Source organism: Cricetulus griseus, chromosome 6, assembly GCF_003668045.3.
Source record: "Cricetulus griseus strain 17A/GY chromosome 6, alternate assembly CriGri-PICRH-1.0, whole genome shotgun sequence".
NCBI lineage: Eukaryota > Metazoa > Chordata > Mammalia > Rodentia > Cricetidae > Cricetulus > Cricetulus griseus.
The window spans coordinates 121,216,268-121,236,926 of NC_048599.1; the positions used below are offsets into that span (position 1 = coordinate 121,216,268).

The 20,659-nt window shown below is 32.9% G+C and overlaps 1 protein-coding gene across 9 annotated transcripts in view; it reads left to right on the plus strand.

Annotated features, from left to right (window-relative positions):
* Positions 1-19,253, plus strand: part of Prpf40a (pre-mRNA processing factor 40 homolog A) — a 41,401-nt gene extending 22,148 nt beyond the window's left edge. For 2 of the 9 annotated variants that reach the window (XM_027420422.2, XM_027420426.2), the window contains exons 7-26: positions 232-352; positions 605-658; positions 2,210-2,234; positions 3,335-3,697; positions 5,566-5,674; positions 6,131-6,195; positions 6,547-6,711; positions 7,165-7,273; positions 7,804-7,954; positions 8,772-8,905; positions 10,124-10,238; positions 10,411-10,502; positions 10,593-10,709; positions 10,958-11,095; positions 11,493-11,588; positions 13,977-14,063; positions 14,145-14,241; positions 14,328-14,389; positions 15,656-15,787; positions 17,213-17,305. In XM_027420422.2, coding sequence (XP_027276223.1) covers positions 232-352; positions 605-658; positions 2,210-2,234; positions 3,335-3,697; positions 5,566-5,674; positions 6,131-6,195; positions 6,547-6,711; positions 7,165-7,273; positions 7,804-7,954; positions 8,772-8,905; positions 10,124-10,238; positions 10,411-10,502; positions 10,593-10,709; positions 10,958-11,095; positions 11,493-11,588; positions 13,977-14,063; positions 14,145-14,241; positions 14,328-14,389; positions 15,656-15,787; positions 17,213-17,305 — 2,325 coding nt within the window. Of the gene's footprint in view, positions 1-231; positions 353-604; positions 659-2,209; positions 2,235-3,334; positions 3,698-5,565; positions 5,675-6,130; positions 6,196-6,546; positions 6,712-7,164; positions 7,274-7,803; positions 7,955-8,771; positions 8,906-10,123; positions 10,239-10,398; positions 10,503-10,592; positions 10,710-10,957; positions 11,096-11,492; positions 11,589-13,976; positions 14,064-14,144; positions 14,242-14,327; positions 14,390-15,655; positions 15,788-17,212 lie in introns of all 9 variants that reach the window. The other 7 variants (XM_027420425.2, XM_027420429.2, XM_027420423.2 and 4 more) reach the window with 4 other exon arrangements.
* The last annotated feature ends 1,406 nt before the right edge of the window (positions 19,254-20,659 follow it).

A 20,659-nucleotide genomic window follows, 5' to 3' on the forward strand; every position in this document is an offset into this window, starting at 1 on the left:
AAGCATCCCTATGAATGTCTTACCTTTGACAAGTTACTTTTTCTTCAAGTAATATTGGTTAATGGAGAAGATTCTAAATTCTGTAGTGTTATTATAAAGGTTAAATGGTATATTCAGAAATTGATAACCTTGGTATTTAGAGTTACACAGGGAGACAATATCTAGTAAAAATGGGTGTGGATGGTCAGCAATGCTGAATGTTACTGTTTACTGAATGTTTTTCCTTTTTAGCAACTCTTATCTAAATGCCCATGGAAAGAGTACAAATCTGATTCTGGGAAGCCTTATTACTATAATTCTCAAACAAAAGAGTCCCGCTGGGCCAAACCCAAGGAACTTGAGGATCTTGAAGGTAAGACAGGAAAACAATTCTACTGGGAATTTGTTGCCAATATGCAACACTTGGAAACAGTCCTCCCTAAATAGGGTGATTTCAAATTAAGGCCTTATTCTTTTTGTTTGTTTGTTTGTTTGTTTTAATTAAATTGTCTGCACATTTTAAATGATGTAACAGTTTTATGGGCTTTTTATTTTCTTGTTGCTCTAGATCTCAGTTCTATAGATTTTAAATAGACTTTATTTGATTTGATTCCATTGAAACTAGGATACCAGAATACCATTGTTGCTGGAGGTCTTATTACAAAATCAAACCTGCATGGTGAGCTGCTTTGATAATTCATTTTCTGTTATATTTAACATTTAGAGTATGTCACTAATTTTCACTAACCTTGAACGGATAAATCTGCAGTGAAAGTCATTAATTCAAAGAATCACTTTTACTTAAGAGTTATATTATAAATGAGCTTATAGTTTTTAAAGTTTACTTTGGTATTTTAAATAAATATGAATGTTGAACAAGTTCAAAAACTCCTGAATGTTGGTGCATACGTGGGATATGTGATTAAGCTTAATGGTAGTGAGTGGTAGTTGATCTTTTTGTTTATTTATTTGTTTGGGGTTTTTTTGTTTGTTTGTTTGTTTTTTCTTTTTTTGAGACAGGGTTTCTTTGTATTGCTTTGGAGCCTGGCCTGGAACTCACTGTAGACCAAGCTGGCCTCGAAATCACAGAGATCTCCCTGCCTCTGTCTTCCCCTCCTGAGTGCTGGGATTAAAGACTTGCGATACCAACACCTGTCGGTAGTTGATCTTTAATGCCAATTATTTTGTTCATATATTATCAGACTACTTAATACTGATTTTGTTTTACTTATCATGAAAATTAATATTAATATGTTTTTTCATCTAAAAGTTAATGAAAATAAGTATTTCATTTAGGAAAGGATAGTTTTTCAACATCGTCAACTACTTAGTACCTTTGAAAATTTAGAAAAGGTTGTTATCGAGCATAATACTCAGGGCATAAAATAGCAGACATTGTGAATAAGAATTGAGTTACTTACTCTCCTTAAGTATAAATCTTAAATATAACGTTTTATCAGTAACTGTTCTAGATTAGCTAGGCAAAAGGTTATGTGGGTTTTCCCTCACATTTTAATAGATTTTTAGAAATATTTTTCTTTAAAGGGTGATAAGTTTTTAAAATACATTCATAAACTTAAGCTTATATCATTGCTTACATGGAGCACCTCATTCCCTAGTGTTAAGAAATTAAAGATACCTATCTTATAACCAGATTTAAAGTTTACCTGAGCCTAGAATGCAATCCAAATATTGAGTGCTCAAATCTTCAAAAGCTCTATCTAAAGTGTCTGAGCATAAGCTAATAATAATAATGTTATCAGTAGAATCCCAAATTGCTCACTTATAGAGGGCAAAGCTCATTTCTGATATGACTACAAATTATAGGTTTGCATAGTTGCTTATCTGCTTGTCTCAGTGCTAGTGTGGAAAATGGGCTGGAATTTCATGAGTTTAATACCAAGTTAAATTTTTACCTTTTAAAAAATAATCTCATTCCTGGAGATGATACTATTGTATTCCAAAATTATGAATATTTTCAAGGCCATTAACCCTTGGAAAAAGCAGCATTGGAAAAGATTGCTAAACAATCTGTTGTCAAATTTTTCATTGTTGTAATGAGGCTTTGATGAAACTAAGGCAGACACTTGCTCTTTAAATTGAGTTTTAAATTATTTTTCAGATGGTAAATTAAATCCTATGAAATTATGGTACTTTCATTTCCTTTTAGAGTTTGTATTCATTGTTATATTTAAAAACTACTTGGTGACTTTTCTGTTTTCTTTAACAGCTATGATTAAAGCTGAAGAAAGCAGGTAAGCAATTTTAAAAATTAGTAGTGTTTACAAATTTGGCCATTTCCATAGCATTCTTGTTTTAGTTGTTCACATTTTTTTAAAAAATGAATGCTATTTAATAGGATTAGGCTAATGTCTTTGGAAGATCTTGGAGGGGTTTGGGAGTAGATTTAACTCTAGTATATTTATTCTAGTATGCTTTGCTTGACAAGTAAGTGCTTTAATATGGAATGCATTGTTTGTGAAGTAAGTTTCATGGCTTGAGAATGGCTGATATATATATTATTTATATATATATATATTTTTCACTAAATTCTTTTTTTGTGTTAAGGAATAGACCCAAGGTTTTGCACTTGTTAGCACACAACTACTGAGCTATATGCCCCAGCCCAAGTTTTCCTTTAATTATTAAAATGTAGATTTAAAGTTCCTTATAAAAGAAATAATTAATTTTATTTCATATGCGTTGGTGTTTTGCTTGCATGTATGTATGTCAGTGTGAGGGTGTCAGGTCCCTTGGAATTGGAGTTACAGTTGTGAGCTGCCATGTGGGTGCTGGGAAATGAATCCAGGTCTTTTTGAAGAACAGCCAGCACTCCCAACCACTGAGCCATCTCTCCAGCCCCGATTTAAAGTTCTTAAGAGAATTTTTGATACATGTCAAATAAGATGTTATGCACAGTAACAGATTGGGATTTTTCTTGAAATAATTGGACATTAGGAAATTAGTCATTTATATTAGTGTTTATTCCATGTTATTGTGTGGGTTTGCTAAATCAAATAATGGTAGAAGCTGGAAGTGATAACATAATGGTAATCCCAGTTCTCCTCAAAGATGCTAAGACCACACTATGGCCTGAGCTTCATGAATGTGAGCCCAGCATAGGCAATATGGCAAGATATTCTCTAAAACAAACATAAAATTAATATCTTATTCTGTGATCTTTTTGTGTAATTTTGTTTAGCCCTTTGATTATTCCATTAGTGTTACCATTTTAAAATTTAATTTAGTTTCACTGTTACAGTATTGAAATAACCAGTTCTTTCTTTCTCCCTCCCCACTTCTATCCCTCTTATTCCTTCTCTTCTTCCCTCTGTCTCTCTCTTTTACTGTATAGCAAGCAAGAAGAATGTACTACAACATCAACAGCCCCAGTTCCTGCAACAGAAATTCCTACCACTATGAGCACCATGGCTGCTGCAGAAGCAGCAGCTGCTGTTGTTGCAGCTGCTGCAGCTGCTGCAGCAGCTGCTAACGCCAATACTTCCACCACTCCTACTAATACTGTGGGAAGTGTTCCAGTTGCTCCTGAGCCTGAAGTTACTTCCATTGTTGCTACTGCTGTAGATAGTGAAAATACAGTAACTATATCCAATGAAGAACAAGCACAGATTGCTAATACCACAGCTATTCAAGATCTAAGTGGTGACATATCCAGTAATACTGGAGAGGAACCAACTAAACAAGAAACTGTAACTGAGTAAGTTTAGTAATTCAAGACTTCTGAAAGTTAATGCCTGACTTAAACTATAAGAACTTGTTAATTTAGTCAATGAAATCAAAATCAAGGCAAAAAGGAAAAAAAAAATCAGTTTACAAACTTCCAGTATTTTAAATAAAGGCTTGGTGTCACCCCTGGTTGGTTTACTCTTTGGAAGGGTGTGTCTGTTTTCCTTCTCTGTTCTATGTGCTCAGTCAGAACTTCCAAGAAGTACTGTAGATTGCTGTTGAACACAGATGTGTTTTGGAAGGTGACAAGCTCTGCCAAATGGGATAGAATTAAACTTGATTTCATCCCTTTTTGGTTATTGGTGGTATCTGGCTTTCAGCTTGTTGTAAATAAATTGAAAAATATGAACAGTTTTTTTTGAAATATGCTTCAGTTAAGAGAAGGCACTTTATAGAGGAGTCACAAAAAGAAGCTCAGTGACAGTTGCAAGACTTCCTTTTTCTACCATATGAGCCAAGATACACAAAAAAGGCACAAATGGATGAATAGTCTGACCAAACACTATTATCTAGTTAATATTTAGTCTTGCTGCCTCCGTCTCTACTCCTTACCATCAGTGTTCTATGTCTCATATTAATTTCACAAATAGCTATATAATGTGTTCATGTTGAGATATTTTAAAAGAAACAAAATGGTACATTTGGAGGCAATTAAGAGTTAAGGTCACATTTTCTTTTACTCTTCTGACCTTAGCTATGCATATATTAAGGCATTTTCTGAGTGTATGTGTACATGTGTGCATATGCATATATATGTATCAGATATATTTTTCTGTATCCATAAAGGTCAAATGATGATATCATATGATGTAAGCTTTGGGAATGTCATTCTACATTTTATGCTTTAACATTGAACACCAAAATACTGAGATGCTCAAAATAACTTCTGTAACTTGGTATGATAGTTACATGTAATTTGTGCCAAGCCTCGTATATATTACTATTACTTTTAATGTTTAATCCAATATAATTTGTTACAGAATCAAATTCACAAATTGTGATGAGAGGTTTTTGTTTGTTACAGATATGTTTTATGATTATTTTAATTCTTTTGTATGAATGTGGAGGGCCAATTTTTTTTTCATAGTTTTAGAAAGATTTTTTTCCTAAAGAGTCCCAGTATAACTCATGAGTTATAATTTTTAATAATTTCAATTAAGTTTTATGTAAAGGCACTTATAAGAACAATATATGTTACTACATATTACATTCTTATGTCAGTATCTATTGCTGTTCCATTTCCATCCATTGAACTAAATTTTTTTCAATTCAGTGGACCTCAAACAAGTAGTTGTTTCTATATTATATTCTTTTTGAAATCAGAATTTATCAAGTCTGTTCTACAACTTGTCAAATAATATTTATTTGAGGTTAAACAGTGACTTGGTGTCCGTGCCATAGTATAAAATCATCCAAAAAGAATATATGGAATTAGCTGATTGCTATTAATGTTTATAAAATTAACTAAACTGGATTTTGCTAATCAATCATTTGATTGTTCTATACATCTTTTTTAGCTTTTTGTATACACTAAGGTATACACATTAGATCACTAATATGAAACAGCTGGATAAATATAATAAGCTATTTATTAGCCTCTAGACTAGTCTGATACTATAGATCAACTTAGTGTGATTTCCCCCTTATATTTGGCCTTTTTACAGGGCCTTATATCTGTAAATTTATTTCCTGTCTTCAGATAGTTTTATTTTCAGGGTTCATATAAGAAAATTTCTCTCAAAATTGTCAAGTTTTAGGTCAGCATCAGTTAAATGATTTCCTAAGCAGAAATTAGTTCCTGAAATTATGAATAGCATGTTTAAATTTCTCTCTCTCTAGTTTTACTCCTAAAAAAGAAGAGGAAGAGAGCCAACCAGCAAAAAAAACATATACTTGGAATACAAAGGAGGAGGCAAAGCAAGCATTTAAAGAATTATTGAAAGAAAAGGTATTATAATCTTTTTAAGTAACACATAATAATTTCCTAATAAATGTTCGCTTTGGTGCCTTTATTTAAAATACTAATTACTTGAACTGTTTTAACTGAAAACAAAGTAAATTTGTTGTGTTTTTATTGAAGAATGCTTTTGGAAACTCAACAAGGTATTATTTCACAATCATATTTTTGCCTTGATGTATAAGATTTTTTATTTAAATTATTGCTTGTCTTTTAGTTGGTGATCTAATGCGGAAAAAATACTGTTTCAATTTCAGTGTGAATTTTCTTTTTAGTCAATAAGTGTGTATCATAAATTTGCTTCATTGAAAATGGTTTTAGATTGTAAAAAAAAATCTGCAAAGGGGGAGGTGCTTGATATTTGCAATGAGTGTTAAACTTGCTTTCCTATGATAACCATTGTCTCTGTTGTATAAAATTTTAATTTTCCCTTTAAATAATTTTCAGCGGGTACCTTCCAATGCTTCATGGGAACAAGCTATGAAAATGATCATTAATGATCCTCGGTACAGGTAATACAATGACTTTAGAATTAACTTTACATTAATCTTAGGGCATTTAAAGTTATGTTCAACAGTTTAACTTTATAATACACAGCTGTTCATAGGTATATAATTATTTTAAATAGAGGTATTTTATGTGTTCTATAGCCAGAAATCCAAAAGGGTTGTCCTACAATTTGAGCACCTTGCTCCAAATGAAATTATAATCACTGAACACTAGAATTTGCTGTTTAAAATAATTGTATATCTTCAGTAAATTAGATATTTTCTTAATGTATGCGTCAAACATTTTTCTAAAGCAGTAACATTTTATTCTCCAGCCTTTATATTTATTCTTGTCTGATATTTTCTGTTATTTAGTGCTTTAGCAAAGCTGAGTGAGAAAAAGCAGGCCTTTAATGCCTATAAAGTCCAGACCGAGAAAGAGGAAAAAGAAGAAGCAAGATCAAAATACAAGGAAGCTAAGGAATCCTTTCAGCGTTTTCTTGAAAATCATGAGAAAATGACTTCCACAACCAGATACAAGTAAGATTTTTAATGATGGAGGCAATGTTCCCCCTGTTGTTTGTGTCGTACTTCTTGCTAACTCATCCAAAATGGATGGTCATGAAACAGCTGGGTAAATGAGCATGTGGCAGTTTTATAAGATAGCCAAAAAAATCAGTAACTTATAGGCTCACTTGAGGTGTTAGGGAATAGACATAATACATTAACTGTTACTGTTTTATAGTCTGCAGAAGGTGACTTGGGGGAAAGGGGCTATTTACATTGCAAAGCATTACCTAATGTGAATTGTCCTAAGAGAAAATAGAGACTTTGCTCTTCTGTTAATATTTTATTGATTTTCATAAAAGTTTTCCGAGTTAATGCATTTGTAAACTTGAAATGGAGAGTGTGTTAATTGAGTGCCTTTAAAAAAAAAAGTCTAAAATTGTACTGATGCATTAATCAAGTAACCCTTGATTTCATAATCACTAGAAAAGCCGAACAGATGTTTGGGGAGATGGAGGTTTGGAATGCTATATCAGAGCGTGATCGTCTTGAAATCTATGAAGATGTTTTGTTCTTCCTCTCAAAAAAAGAAAAGGTACTTTTTAAATTGTTGTTATTTCAACATTCTGAATAAGATTTTCTTTATTATAAATGAGTAAAAATTATAATGTCAGTTTCTTTGCTTAACTCCGTTAGTGTGTATATATCATATCTGTTCATTGGAAGCTGTGTTAAAAGATATAATGAGTAACTCATTTTTTCTCCTGTTTGTCAGTAAATTGTTTTGCATCTAGTATTGAAAATATTACTAAAAATTTGAATATCAGGGAATGCCTTTGTGTTTATATACTGACTGTACACAGTAGCCCTCATTATTAGTTATATCTGTAATGAATACTGGTAAGGCATAGGTTTATGAAATGAGGATACAAAACAATATAATTTTTTTGGATTTTGAATTCAAAGAGAGATGAAAAACTGAAGGTTTGGAAAACAGTAACAAAATGAAGGGTCTTGGTATATAATAACATTTGGACATTTATCAGAATATAAAGGAATCTTAAGTAATTATAATTTAGATATCTTGTTTGAATATTAAAAGCATTATTCAAATGTTTGTTGTAGGAACAAGCTAAGCAGTTACGAAAGAGAAACTGGGAAGCCTTAAAAAACATACTTGACAATATGGCTAATGTTACATACTCTACTACTTGGTCTGAAGCCCAACAATATCTGATGGATAATCCAACATTTGCAGAGGATGAAGAGTTACAGAGTAAGAACAATCACTACATAAGAAAAATGATAAGTAGTACCCCTTGAGTTATTCTTTACTTTCTGTATGAAATTCGAGGAATTGCTATTTTATGCAGTTGCTAGCTCAAATTTTACAAAATGATTACTATTTCTGAAAAAATACTTTATTTTCAAATGGGTTGTTTCTAATTGAATTTTGATTTAGAAAAATACTTTTCTAGAGATCTCAGTTAACATTTAACAGAAAATTCTTGAAATATGTAATAAATCAACTATTTATAGCTCACTGGTATCCAATCCCAGCATGGAGATGGAGTTGACCACAAAATCTTACTCTTAGCTGTAGAGCTTTAGCAACTGATGGCTGCTGGAAAGGAGACAGTTTTCTCAATCATAGCTCCTGATATATCAACTACTCTCAAGAGTAAGATCGTATATCCAACAAATTCTTCTTGGTGGATTTAAAATAAGTTTAGGGAGGTAGGGATGACAAAGTTAGCTGGCTAAGTGGTGTGTATATCTGTGAAGAAGTCAGTGGTGAATATGAGCAAAATGCACACAAAACTCACAGAACTAATAAAATTTTTTATCAATAAAATAATCTGTTTGGAATTAAGCATAACATTGCTCTGTTAGCCCGTTAATTTTGTCATGTGCATGTGCTCTTGCCTTTATTCTCTAGGATTTGAAGTCTTTCAAAACTTGTGTCATTACAAGATCATGTTTAAATTCAAATACAAACACTTTTAAACACTGAATTTGAAGTTTGTAAAGACTTTAATTAAACTGCTTTCTTTGTTAATATTTCAATTTTTTTAATCTGAAAAATACTTCAGACATGGATAAAGAAGATGCATTAATATGCTTTGAGGAACACATCCGGGCTTTAGAAAAGGAAGAGGAAGAAGAAAAACAGAAGACTTTGTTGAGAGAGAGGAGGCGGCAGCGTAAAAATAGGGAATCTTTTCAGGTAATAGAAAAATGCTTTTTCTAGTGTAGTTCAGTAACATAGTCATTGAACGTCAACAAGTATCAAAACAGTTTTGAGATGCTTGTTTCCAGTTCACTACATAGGCTTTGTTTTGGACCATATATATTGAACTTCTTAATTTCTATATTTTCAATTTTGTTCTTAGATATTTGAGGCAAGGGACTATAGCAGGCTGCAACAAACATTATTTAACTTGAGCATAAGGGTTTAGCTTACAAAAATAGCATGAGGACTGAGTGGAAACAAGATATAGGATATACTTTTTAGGAGTTGATATATGGTTCTCAAAGAACATGCTGTAGTACAGTTTAGGTGTGTAACATAATTAAGCACCTATGTGGGAGTTTAAATACTTTGAGAAAAGTAATTTATTCTTTATGGCTATTTTAGATTTATTTTATATGTATGAGTGTATTTCCTGCATGTGTGTGTGCAGCATCTGCTTGCCTGATGTCTAGATCCCCTGGAACTGGAGTTAGCGGTGATTTTGAGTCACCATATGGGTGTTAGGAACAGAACCTGGGCCTCTGCATGTGTTACAACTGCCTCTAACCACAAAGCCATTTCTTTAGTTGCCACATTTTTTTTGTTTTTAATTAATCAAATTTGAAATATCTAATTCTATTTAAAAACAAAAGCTATATTTTACAGCACAAACACATTTATTCTTTAGCCACATCATTTGAGAATAGATAATTCCAGTCATTTAGTATATATAGCTACATATATATATATACAATATTTTATGTACTTTTTGTTTTTTTAACTGGAAATAGTGTTCTATCTTAAGGGACAGGCAACTGAAGGCTAGAAGGGTACTGTAGTGTTTAAAGATCCCTTTCAGCTGGGCGATGGTGGCACACGCCTTTAATCCCAGCACTTGGGAGGCAGAGGAAGGTGGGTCTCTGTGAGTTAGAGACCAACCTGGTCTACAAGAGCTAGTTCCAGGACAGCCTCCAAAGCCACAGAAACCCTGTCTCAAAAAAAAAAAAAGATGCCTTTCTTTTGATGTTTTGTTTATAATTAATTGTGGTCTAAAAACATTTTTATTCCCATCAAATAGCAAATATTCTTTGTACCTAAACATACTGGATAACACTGTGAGAAAAACTTTTGATATTGCTAACAGTTCTTTATATGGATTTCTATGTTATCATTCTAATGAGTTTTCAAATATATTTGTTTCCTTTCTTACAGATATTTTTAGATGAATTGCATGAGCATGGACAACTGCATTCTATGTCCTCTTGGATGGAACTGTATCCAACTATTAGTTCTGATATTAGGTTCACTAATATGCTTGGTCAGCCGGGTGAGATTCTTTTCTTTCCAAACCTAAGATGGTAGTTGGAATGGATTGGTGGGTGGTAGGTGGTGGGTGGGAGGGGAGGTGTGTGCTTTATTTTATGTTTGTTTTACAAACAAAAAGTAATTGCAGCTCTTGGTTAGAGCTAGCTTTTTGACTTCTTTAGTTTTTTCATTAGGATCAACTGCACTTGATCTTTTCAAGTTTTATGTTGAAGATCTTAAAGCACGTTATCATGATGAAAAGAAGATAATAAAAGACATTCTGAAGGTAAATAAGACATATGTTCTTTCCTATTTGAAAACATCAATCTATTCCTTAGAGTTATGTGTTACTTATAACAAAATTTCTGGTTTTTAGGATAAAGGATTTGTAGTTGAAGTAAATACTACCTTTGAAGACTTTGTGGCAATAATCAGTTCAACAAAAAGATCAACTACTTTGGATGCTGGAAATATCAAGTTGGCTTTCAATAGTGTAAGTTTGATTATTACTGATAACTAGCCTATTATTCATCTAACAATTACTTACAGTTGTAGGTGAGTGGAATAAAGTACTATGAATAGAACTTATGTAAAGTGTATGCGGATGATTCACTGTACCTTTTATTGTTTTAGGTCAAATTAAAACATTTATAAATGATGCACTACTATATTTGAGAACAATAAATTATTTGAAACAGGGTTTATACTATCATAACTTATTACATATGATATTTTTGTTAGTTACTAGAAAAGGCAGAAGCTCGGGAACGTGAAAGAGAAAAGGAGGAAGCTCGGAAAATGAAAAGAAAAGAGTCTGCATTTAAGAGTATGTTGAAACAAGCTGCTCCTCCAATAGAACTGGATGCTGTCTGGGAAGACGTAAGTATACTTGAAAATTATCCATAATGGGCACTGTGCTTCACAGTTGATAATAACACTAATTTGTTTCTTGGGGACGTAAATACACATTAGTAAGCCACACTATATCTATATGTCAAAACTCAGCTGTTTGAATTTAGGAATAGTTAAAAGTCCACCACCACCACCCGGGGAAAGGGTTTGTTGTATAGCACCTGTGTCTTGGAACTCTGTATAGGCCAGAATGGCCTTGAACTCAAAGGTCTACCTGTCTGCCCTGCTAGAATTTTTTGAAAAAAAGAAAAGAAATGCAGTTTAGGGCTTATCACATCTTTATCTATTGGTCAGATTCCTTTTAGTAATGATGATACGGTTTTCTTGGTGTTGATATAGTCACTTTTTTACCATTGCTTTTCAGATCCGGGAGAGATTTGTAAAAGAACCAGCATTTGAGGACATAACTCTAGAATCTGAAAGAAAAAGAATATTTAAAGATTTCATGCATGTGCTTGAGGTAATTCTTAGTTTGTTGTGACATAAAAGGTGAAACTTTGAATTCTAAGTGGTCAAGTATATTTCTTAATATGCACTGCTGTTTTACAATTCTGATGAAGGAGTGTGAGTATCTTCTGTATAATTGCTTTAAGTGAAAAACACACTTGCATGGGCTATTAAAACTAGTGTCAGGTATGTTGTTTATTCATAGCTGTAGAAGTTCAGCCATTTGTCAGCCACATAAATCAGCTGGTAGCTAATAATGAACCTTGGAATATCCTTAAGTTTTCTTGGAAAATGAACTAAAAAAAAAAATCATACTACATTAGATGTATGAACTAAATTCTCATGGTAAGTCATTGATGTGACAAATAAGCAAAATGACAATATCAAATAACTTTTGCAGAAAAGGGATTACTGCCTGTACTATTTGACTCAGTGCTTTTAAAAAGTTCAGCATGGAGCTAAGGAGATGATTTAATGAGCAAACTCCTTGCCCTGCAAGCATGAGGACTGGAGTTCATATGTCCCCAGTGTTCCTAAGTGCAGGGAGGATATGGTAGAATGACAGTTATCCCAGTGGTATGGCTAGCTGTAATAACAGAATCTGCTATTTCTGGGTTCCAGTGAGCTAGACTCTGCCTCTATAAGTTGGAAAACAGCAGTGTAACCATGTTGTTTCCTCAAGTACACATATAGTTGCATGTGTGTTAGCACACACATGTGCACCCACACCACTTAAGACTACACCACATAGTGAATTATAAAAATTTCACTATGGAGTCAGTTCTAGGCAGCTAATAATTTGTAATAAGCCAGAAGATACCACTTTTTTATTGTACTATTGGCATGATAATTATGCACATGAGTACTATAATTATTATCTATTTCTTTGGTTTTGTTGTTTTTGATTAATACCAATGTTAAAATTATTTTCTCTGTCATCATGAACTCATGTAGGCCTCCATAGTGATTCCCAACTGCCTCTATGACTGGTCCTTGTTGGCTTTTAGTTGTTTATCCTACTCTGTTCCTTAGATGTTACCTAGGAGTCTCACAGAAATGTAGAACCTCAAGCTCCATCCACAGAAATTTTGGATCAGAATTTTAATTATACCCATATTCTGAACCATTTGAATGTATTTGGAATTTTGAGATAATGTACAGTAGAGAGCATATTACCTGTCTTAATTCAAAAATCTGCTGAAGAGATGGTTCACTGGGTATGAATGCTTGCTGTGGAAGCATTAAAAACGGTTTAAATCCCCAGCACCCACATAAATATCTAAGAATGGCTGTGGATGCCTGTAACCATTGCACAGGCAATGGCCAAAAGTCAATCTTAGGTGCTTAACAGCCAGTCAGATTAGCCAAAATAGAGAATTTCTGATATAGTGAAAGACCTGTTTCGGGAGAAAGGTTGAGGGCAATAGAAGAAGATACCTATGTCCTCATCTGGCCTCTGCATGGGCATACACCTCCTCACACTCTACAGCTGTGTGGTTTTGATGATTTTGAACTAAAGCTAATGTAGTAAGGTGGTAAATGAAGCTAAAGATAACATAAAAAGGAGCTAAACACGTCCAGATTTTGAGGCTGGATAAATTAGGCCTTGAGGCAGCATTCAGTGAGATAAGGATGGATTACTTCTTAGTCGGATTTTCCATTTTTATTTATTTGATCAAATCTGTGTGTTTTCTGGGTCATGTGTATAAGGAGATTTTACTGTAGCACCTCTCCTTTCAAAGTAATCACATAAATATTTTATGATTGTGTGTGCACATTGTAAGTCACAGTGTGCATGTGGAATTCAGAAGAAAACATCCAGGAGTTCTCTCCTGCTACTATCAGGTACTAGGGCTAGAATTTAGGTCTTATCCTTGGTGGCAGGCACCTTCATATACTGGGCCATTTCGTAACTATCCCCATGTCCACAATAAATTGTTCAATGTTATGGACACAACCTGTGATTATATAAGCTTCTTGGGATAAAGGAAAGAGGAGTAGGCTTTGTAAATTTTAGTTTAAGGTTGCCTGTGAGGTTTTACTTTATCTTGATGCTTGCCTTAGCTTATTAACCAAAGCGTCAGATTAGCCAGCAAATGCTTAGATGATGTACTGTATCTAATACCTTTCTAAAATACAATACTTTATCCTAACAACCTTTGCCTTTGTCATTTTGACAAAAAGTACCTCATTTTGTAAAATGTTTAAATACCTAAATGAGTAGGTATAAAGTAGCTAATAATAAAAATAGAAAAAAATCATTTCTTACATAATCACTGGGCATCTTATCCTAAATAAGATTTTATTCTTAAGATCTCATGTGTTGAACTTGTAAAATTTCCTTGTGATTGCCTATGTAAAACAAGGGCAATTCTTTAAAGTTTTTGTTTTACCACTCTAGCATGAATGTCAACATCATCATTCAAAGAACAAGAAACATTCTAAGAAATCTAAAAAACACCATAGGAAACGTTCCCGCTCTCGATCGGTAAGGAAGTAAATTGACTGGCACACTATACCAAAAACATTTGTGAGCATTGTCATGAATGAATCTATGTGTATTATTTAGGGGTCAGATTCAGATGATGATGACAGCCATTCGAAGAAAAAAAGACAGCGATCAGAGTCGCATTCTGCTTCAGAACATTCTTCTAGTGCTGAATCTGGTGAGTATTTCTTTTTTTTTTTAACTAAACCATGACATTTTGATTTCCTCAAGCTGACTTTTTTTTTTTTTTTCTGTGTGCTACAGAGAGAAGTTATAAGAAATCAAAAAAACATAAGAAGAAAAGCAAAAAGAGGAGACATAAATCTGTAAGAAAAAAAATTTTTTTAACCGCTCCAAGGTTTTGATCTAGAAAAGATTCATAGGGCCATCTCTTAATCTAATTCTGTGTAGTCTTTTAGCTTGGCAACAAAATATAGAATGTATAGGACTTTTAGCTGGGCATTGTTGGCGCACACCTTTAATCCCAGCACTTGGGAAGCAGGCAGATAGATCTCTGAATTTGAGACCAGCCTGGTCTACAAGAGCTAGTTCGAGGATAGCCTCCAAAGCCACAGAGAAACCCTGTCTTGAAAAACCAGGAAGAAGGAAGGGAGGGAGGGAGGGCGGGAGGGTGGGTGGGTATAGGACTTTTGCCTTTTGCCTTAATCTTCCAATAAAATCACATGGAGCTTCAAACACAAAACATACACCAGTGTGTTAGGATTCCTACCTTGGTCTTTAATTTTTAAGACAGACAGACAGACAGACAGACAGACAGACAGAGAGAGAGAGAGAGAGAGAGAGAGAGAGAGAGAGAGAGAGAGAGAGAGAGAGCGCAAATGTTCGAACAGCTTTCTCTTCTGCTGTTGTAGATACATAATAGGTTTACACAGGAGTTTTTCAAAAATGTAGGTGCCTGAGTCTTTCCACAGTTATATTGAATTAGTTTTTTTTTTTTTTCATGCTGCTCACTAATATTTGCATCAGTCTAACTCAGAGGTATTTTATTTAAGCAATAACATTTTAAATAACTTGTTTCTCAGTAATAATTTTGAGGAAGAATTATGCCCCTGTCAACTTTGTTGAGCAGCTTAGTCAGCAGCATCCTTATAGATCTAATATACCATAGTTACATTTGCTTGATGAAAAATGTATATGAGCTAAGGGTGTAGCTTATTGAAGGTATATAATTAATATATATACACACATACATACGGGGCCCTGGATTCTAAAGAATAAGTAATATCTCTATAGTTATGCAATAGATGTAATCTGGTAGTAAGGCTTTTAATGGTGATTTACCCTATTCAGATGTATCCTTCTTATGAGAAACACTGCTTCTGTCTCTCTCATGAACATTGGAGAATTTCTACCAAATTCTGTGATTCAAAGTGGGATGTGGTGGCACACACCTTTAATCCCAGCACTCCAGGAGGCAGATGTAGGCAGATCTCTCTTAAGTTTGAGGCCAGACTTTCTAAATACAATGAACCTAATAAATGTGATGTTCTTAAATACCACCTGCATAAGTAATTTATTTTTAACAGAATATTATTATCAGAATTCTGATATGTTAGTTTTTATTTACATAGGACTCTCCAGAATCAGATCCTGAAAGAGAGAAGGATAAAAAAGATAAAGATCGGGAAAGTGAAAAAGACAGAAGTAGACAGAGATCAGAGTCAAAACACAAATCACCTAAGAAAAAGACTGGAAAGGACTCTGTAAGTACTTACAATTGTGTCTTTCTTGCATTTATAAAAATAAAATGATTGCCCTGATTAAAACCAGATGATGTTTAAAGAATAGGCTTTTTATTTGGGGTCTCCTAACATTGAAGGAAAGATGAAATTCTCTTTAGTGCTCCTCATGAGTGACCATCTGTTTGTGTCTCTTAGATTTATTTTCCCTAACAACAAAAAAAAGTTAACAACACAAAATATTTGTCACTTTAACTTGGAAAGAAAATTATGGTCTGAATGGTGCAGTACCACTAAAAAGTACATTGGCATTCTCTTTGATTTTTAAATTATTAGGGTTTTTTTAAGATTCATTTATTTGTTTGTTTGTTTATTATGTATATAGTGTTCTGACTGTAGGCCAGAAGAGGGCACCAGTTACAAATGGTTGTGAGCCACCATGTGGTTGCTGGGATTTGAACTCAGGACCTTTAGAAGAGAAGGCAGTGTGCTCTTAACTGCTGAGGAAGTGTGTTTTTTAATAACAAGTTACACTAGTGTTAATCCCTCACCTATACAGTGATGGCTAGGCATACTAGTAGCATTAACTTCCTTGGTTTCGACAGTTCCTTGAGTAATAAGTACGGGTTTGCCTGTGAGTCATCAGTGAAGAGATGTCCTGCATCTTGTATCAGGATATTCTGATCCATTAGCATAGTGTTATGTGTACTTCTTGGTTATTAATTATTGTTGTTTTCTTGCTTTCTTTGTTTTTTATTGTTAAATAGTTTTCTACAATGTAATTTGATTATATTCAACCCCTTTCATCAACTCTTGTATATCTACCCCATTTTTTTAAAATTCATGAATCAATCTAATCCACAATTTCCATGAAGAGTGAATCATCCTCTGTACTTACTTCTTTTCTAGCAGTGGTTTAAACAAAACATTTTAAAGATGTATTCTGCTTTTCAAAGGTTGTTTCTCATAGATGATACAGTATTATATTTTGTTTTAGTTAAAATCTTGTCTGCTTGAGAATACAATTGAGAACTTAAGTTTAAAATTCAAATAGTTTTACAGGATTATCCAAAATCTCCACAAAATTAGCAAAGAACATACTGTCTAGGAAGTGAGCACCTGGCTTTCATTAAGTAGGAATGTTTCATATTTGTGTATAAGGAAAGGAACCAGTATGTACAGTTTTTCCTCGATTACGTATTTTAATATAAACTGAAGTTGTAATGCCATATAAAATACTAGTCTTGGTCTTTTTTTTTTTTTTCTATTACCATCCAAGGAATGTTTAATGACCCATTGTTGTGCTTTGAGCAAAGCATCGGTTTCAAAGCCCTGTGAAATGTGTTTCTGTGAATGAAACTCTTGTCTACTTAGAAATCTTTAGAGTTAAGTTTTTCTTAACATTTTCAGGATTAACTTTAACTGTAATTATGCTGAATGTCTTTTCAGGGTAACTGGGATACTTCTGGCAGTGAACTGAGTGAAGGGGAATTAGAAAAGCGCAGAAGAACCCTTTTGGAGCAACTGGATGATGATCAATAAATTATACCAAATATATGTTTATAGTATGATTTAAAGTCTAATTCAGACCAGGGATTATTTTAAGTTCATTTTACATAATAACACTGGGTTTTAATTGTGTCACAGGAGAAAAGTACATTTATGTATTGTTATTGTGGACTTTATAAAAGCAAAGGAAATTGACAATAACTTGATTCTGTATCAAGAATCATATTTTCCTACGGTCATAACTGTCTTTCTGTGACCCTTTCCTAGGGCACTGCAGGATGGATTAAAAGTGGCAATTAACTGATAGCTGCAGACGTCTCTACTTTGTTCTAAGTCATGAGGTGATATGATTTACTTTATAGAAGTTGGATTTTGAAGATATAATGAAAATTTTTTTTGATAATGTAGTACAAAAAAAAGCACCAGCAACCCATGATAAGACTGCTTTTTTGTGCACTACTGAACTGGTTAAAGCCAATGTAATCTTTTATGGTGAGCTCTTAAGGAATAGGTGTTTTTGATGGAAACTTGGTAGACCTTTAACTATTGGGGACCTTTAACTAGCGGTGCTAATGAGCACTGCTGTAATAAAGCCACCATTATTTTTTATGAAACATCTGAATACATTTTAAAAAGGCTTATGAGGGCATTATTTTGAGCATCTATTTTGAGGTGATGTTTTAAAATAGCTAACATCAAATCAAATTGTAAATTACTTTAAATATATTGCCTTAAGGACCTACTAAAGAATGTGCCACCAAACTTTTGGGTGATAGTTGAAATATCCTTGTGGGGGGGAAAGAAATCAATGTTGACTTAAACATTTTCTTTGAATTTTTAATCCAATCTTTCTCTTTCACTTTTTTTGTTTTGTTTTTAATTCCATTGAGGAGGTTGTAAATTGCCTTCCTTACTCACTGAGAAGTATTGACTCCATGGTACACAGTCTAAAGCATTTCTGATTTCAATATTTTTGTACATTTTTATCTATTATTAAACCTTCTCTTGTAGTGTGCATTAGTGTTTATTTCTACATAAACTACTCAGCTCTAAGGAAATTGTATGATCATTTGCAATATAATAAATCCCTGAAATTTTGTTTCATCCTACCCATGATAGCTACATTACTCTTCTTTTTTAATATTTATGAACATAAATCAGTGCATCTGAGGTCCTTAAATGTGTTTTCACCTATAAATTTCCTATGGAATGTTTTAGAAAGCAATGGCTTAAAGATAGAATACTCTTTACATGCTAACTTTTGAAGGTTAGTAATGTGATTTATACTATTTTCCTTCAGTGCAGGAGGGTTTTTTTTTTTTAAGTGTGTTTTTGTTTAACTATAATTTAGCACTTAATTTTCAGTATCATCTTAGGTATTATCTTGTTCTTTTAATTTGGACTTGCTGAGGATTGTCTCTTTCAAGTTGAGATTTAGAGTATAAATTGTTTCATTGCCCTTTAAATGAGTTGGAACAGTTTAGTACAGCTGTTTTTCCATCCTGTCCAGTGTATTAAATCTAGTGGCCACTGTTTAAAAACTCTGAAAAGGGAGATATTTTGTTCCTAAACTTCTCATTGCCATGTCATTTTCTGTTGTGAAATAAGACATGACTTTGTGGAAAAGATCCTTATCTTTGAGAAAATGTTAAGTAATCAAATTGCTTGTTTGAGATTAGTCCACCATTGTATGTTACTTAAAATACCTAGCAACTTTGGCAACAGAATTTCATTGAATTTAATTTTCAGAGGTCCCAATTTAGCAATAGTCGGATTGCCAATGAGTCTGAGCACTTGACACTTGACATAGAGGTCAGAGATAGTCTTTAAATCATGCATATGATATTGGGAGCTAAACCAGTAATGTTTCCTAAGAGAAATTAGAGTCTGTAAAACATGTTTTAGTCCATGAATGATGATTTTTTAAAGTACAACTTTAAATTTTTGATATATTTGAATAAAAAGATATTGATGTGTTCTAGCATGTCCTCAAAATAGATTTCTGTATTTCTTATAATTTCTTCATATCTTCAGATCCCTACAAAACATTACAACTTATAAAATCCCTGCAGTTAACCTATGCAAATCAGACATAGCAAAAAACATAACTAATTATCTTGATTAAACTGATTTTTAAAGGCAGTTCTTGTGAATGTTACTGTGAACAGATCAGTATCATAACAGAACCCTATTGATTTAAATAGTTTTATATCAGTGTATTGAATTTTTACTTTAGGAAACTGGAAATGTAATATCCTTGCTATAAAACATGTAAGTCAAATCTATTCCATTGTCTCCTCTTGATTATCCCATCAAACTAACTTTAGCTGTTACAAAAATTTAGTGTGAAGGCACTAAATCTTTGAATATTTTAAATCCAGTAGATCATGTTTCTAAATCTTCAGTTGGCAAAAGTTGTTCTTCTAGAGTTGAATCTGATATATTCAAATGGGAAAGCATTTACTGTTTATATATTTCAGTTAGAAGTATACTACTATGGAAATCTTTTTCTTAGCATCACTATTATGTAGCTTGATAATGTATCTAATGTCAGGCAAAATCATGGCCTCAGGCATTTGATATTCTTATTTTCTCCTATTCCATCACTTTTATGTTGGGAAAATTTGTAAGAGAAGTTAGTATAATCAATTCAGCATGAAGTTTATTTGCAATCTTCCCAAATGAATTTAAATGTGATAGGACCATTGATTTCATTTTTTAAAGTTACTACTATTTTTTCAACATGTAAAACTTTTTTCTGTGCCTTCTGGTGGTAAGTTTGATAATTGTCCAGTCACAATTATTTCATCTTTTGGATTTTTCTTAAGTGAGGCCTGATATTGAATACCTATGAAATGAAAAAGGATCTTCCTAGAGTAAGACAATCCATTTAGAGTGATGATAATAGAGCAAAGAAGTCTGTATATGTCTTTCTGTAAACTATATGTAGTTTCAGATTGTAGTGTACTGCTTTCATTCATTTAAATACTTTACTAAGCATTTGCTAAATGCTCCTGGTTTTACTCCAGTTCTAAAAGTTGACTAAGTGCTCTTTAGACATTTTGCATCCAGAAGAGAAAAAATAGATTTACATTTTATGTAAGCATTCTAATCAGATACTTAGGGAAAAATTATGAAGACTGGCTCTAAGACTATAGAATTTTAACATAAAATGATATAAACTTGAATAAAAGTTTTTAAGTTCTTAAAACAATCTAATAGAAATGACGACACTAGACCAATTCCTTAAATGCATTTTCCTTTGAGGAATCTCTCAGTATCAGAGTTTTAATTGAACCCACCTTCTTCTAGGTTAAACTACACTTGATTTATTTTAAAAATGTAAAAAAATGCTGTGATTTTTTTTCATGGAACTATGAGAAGCTT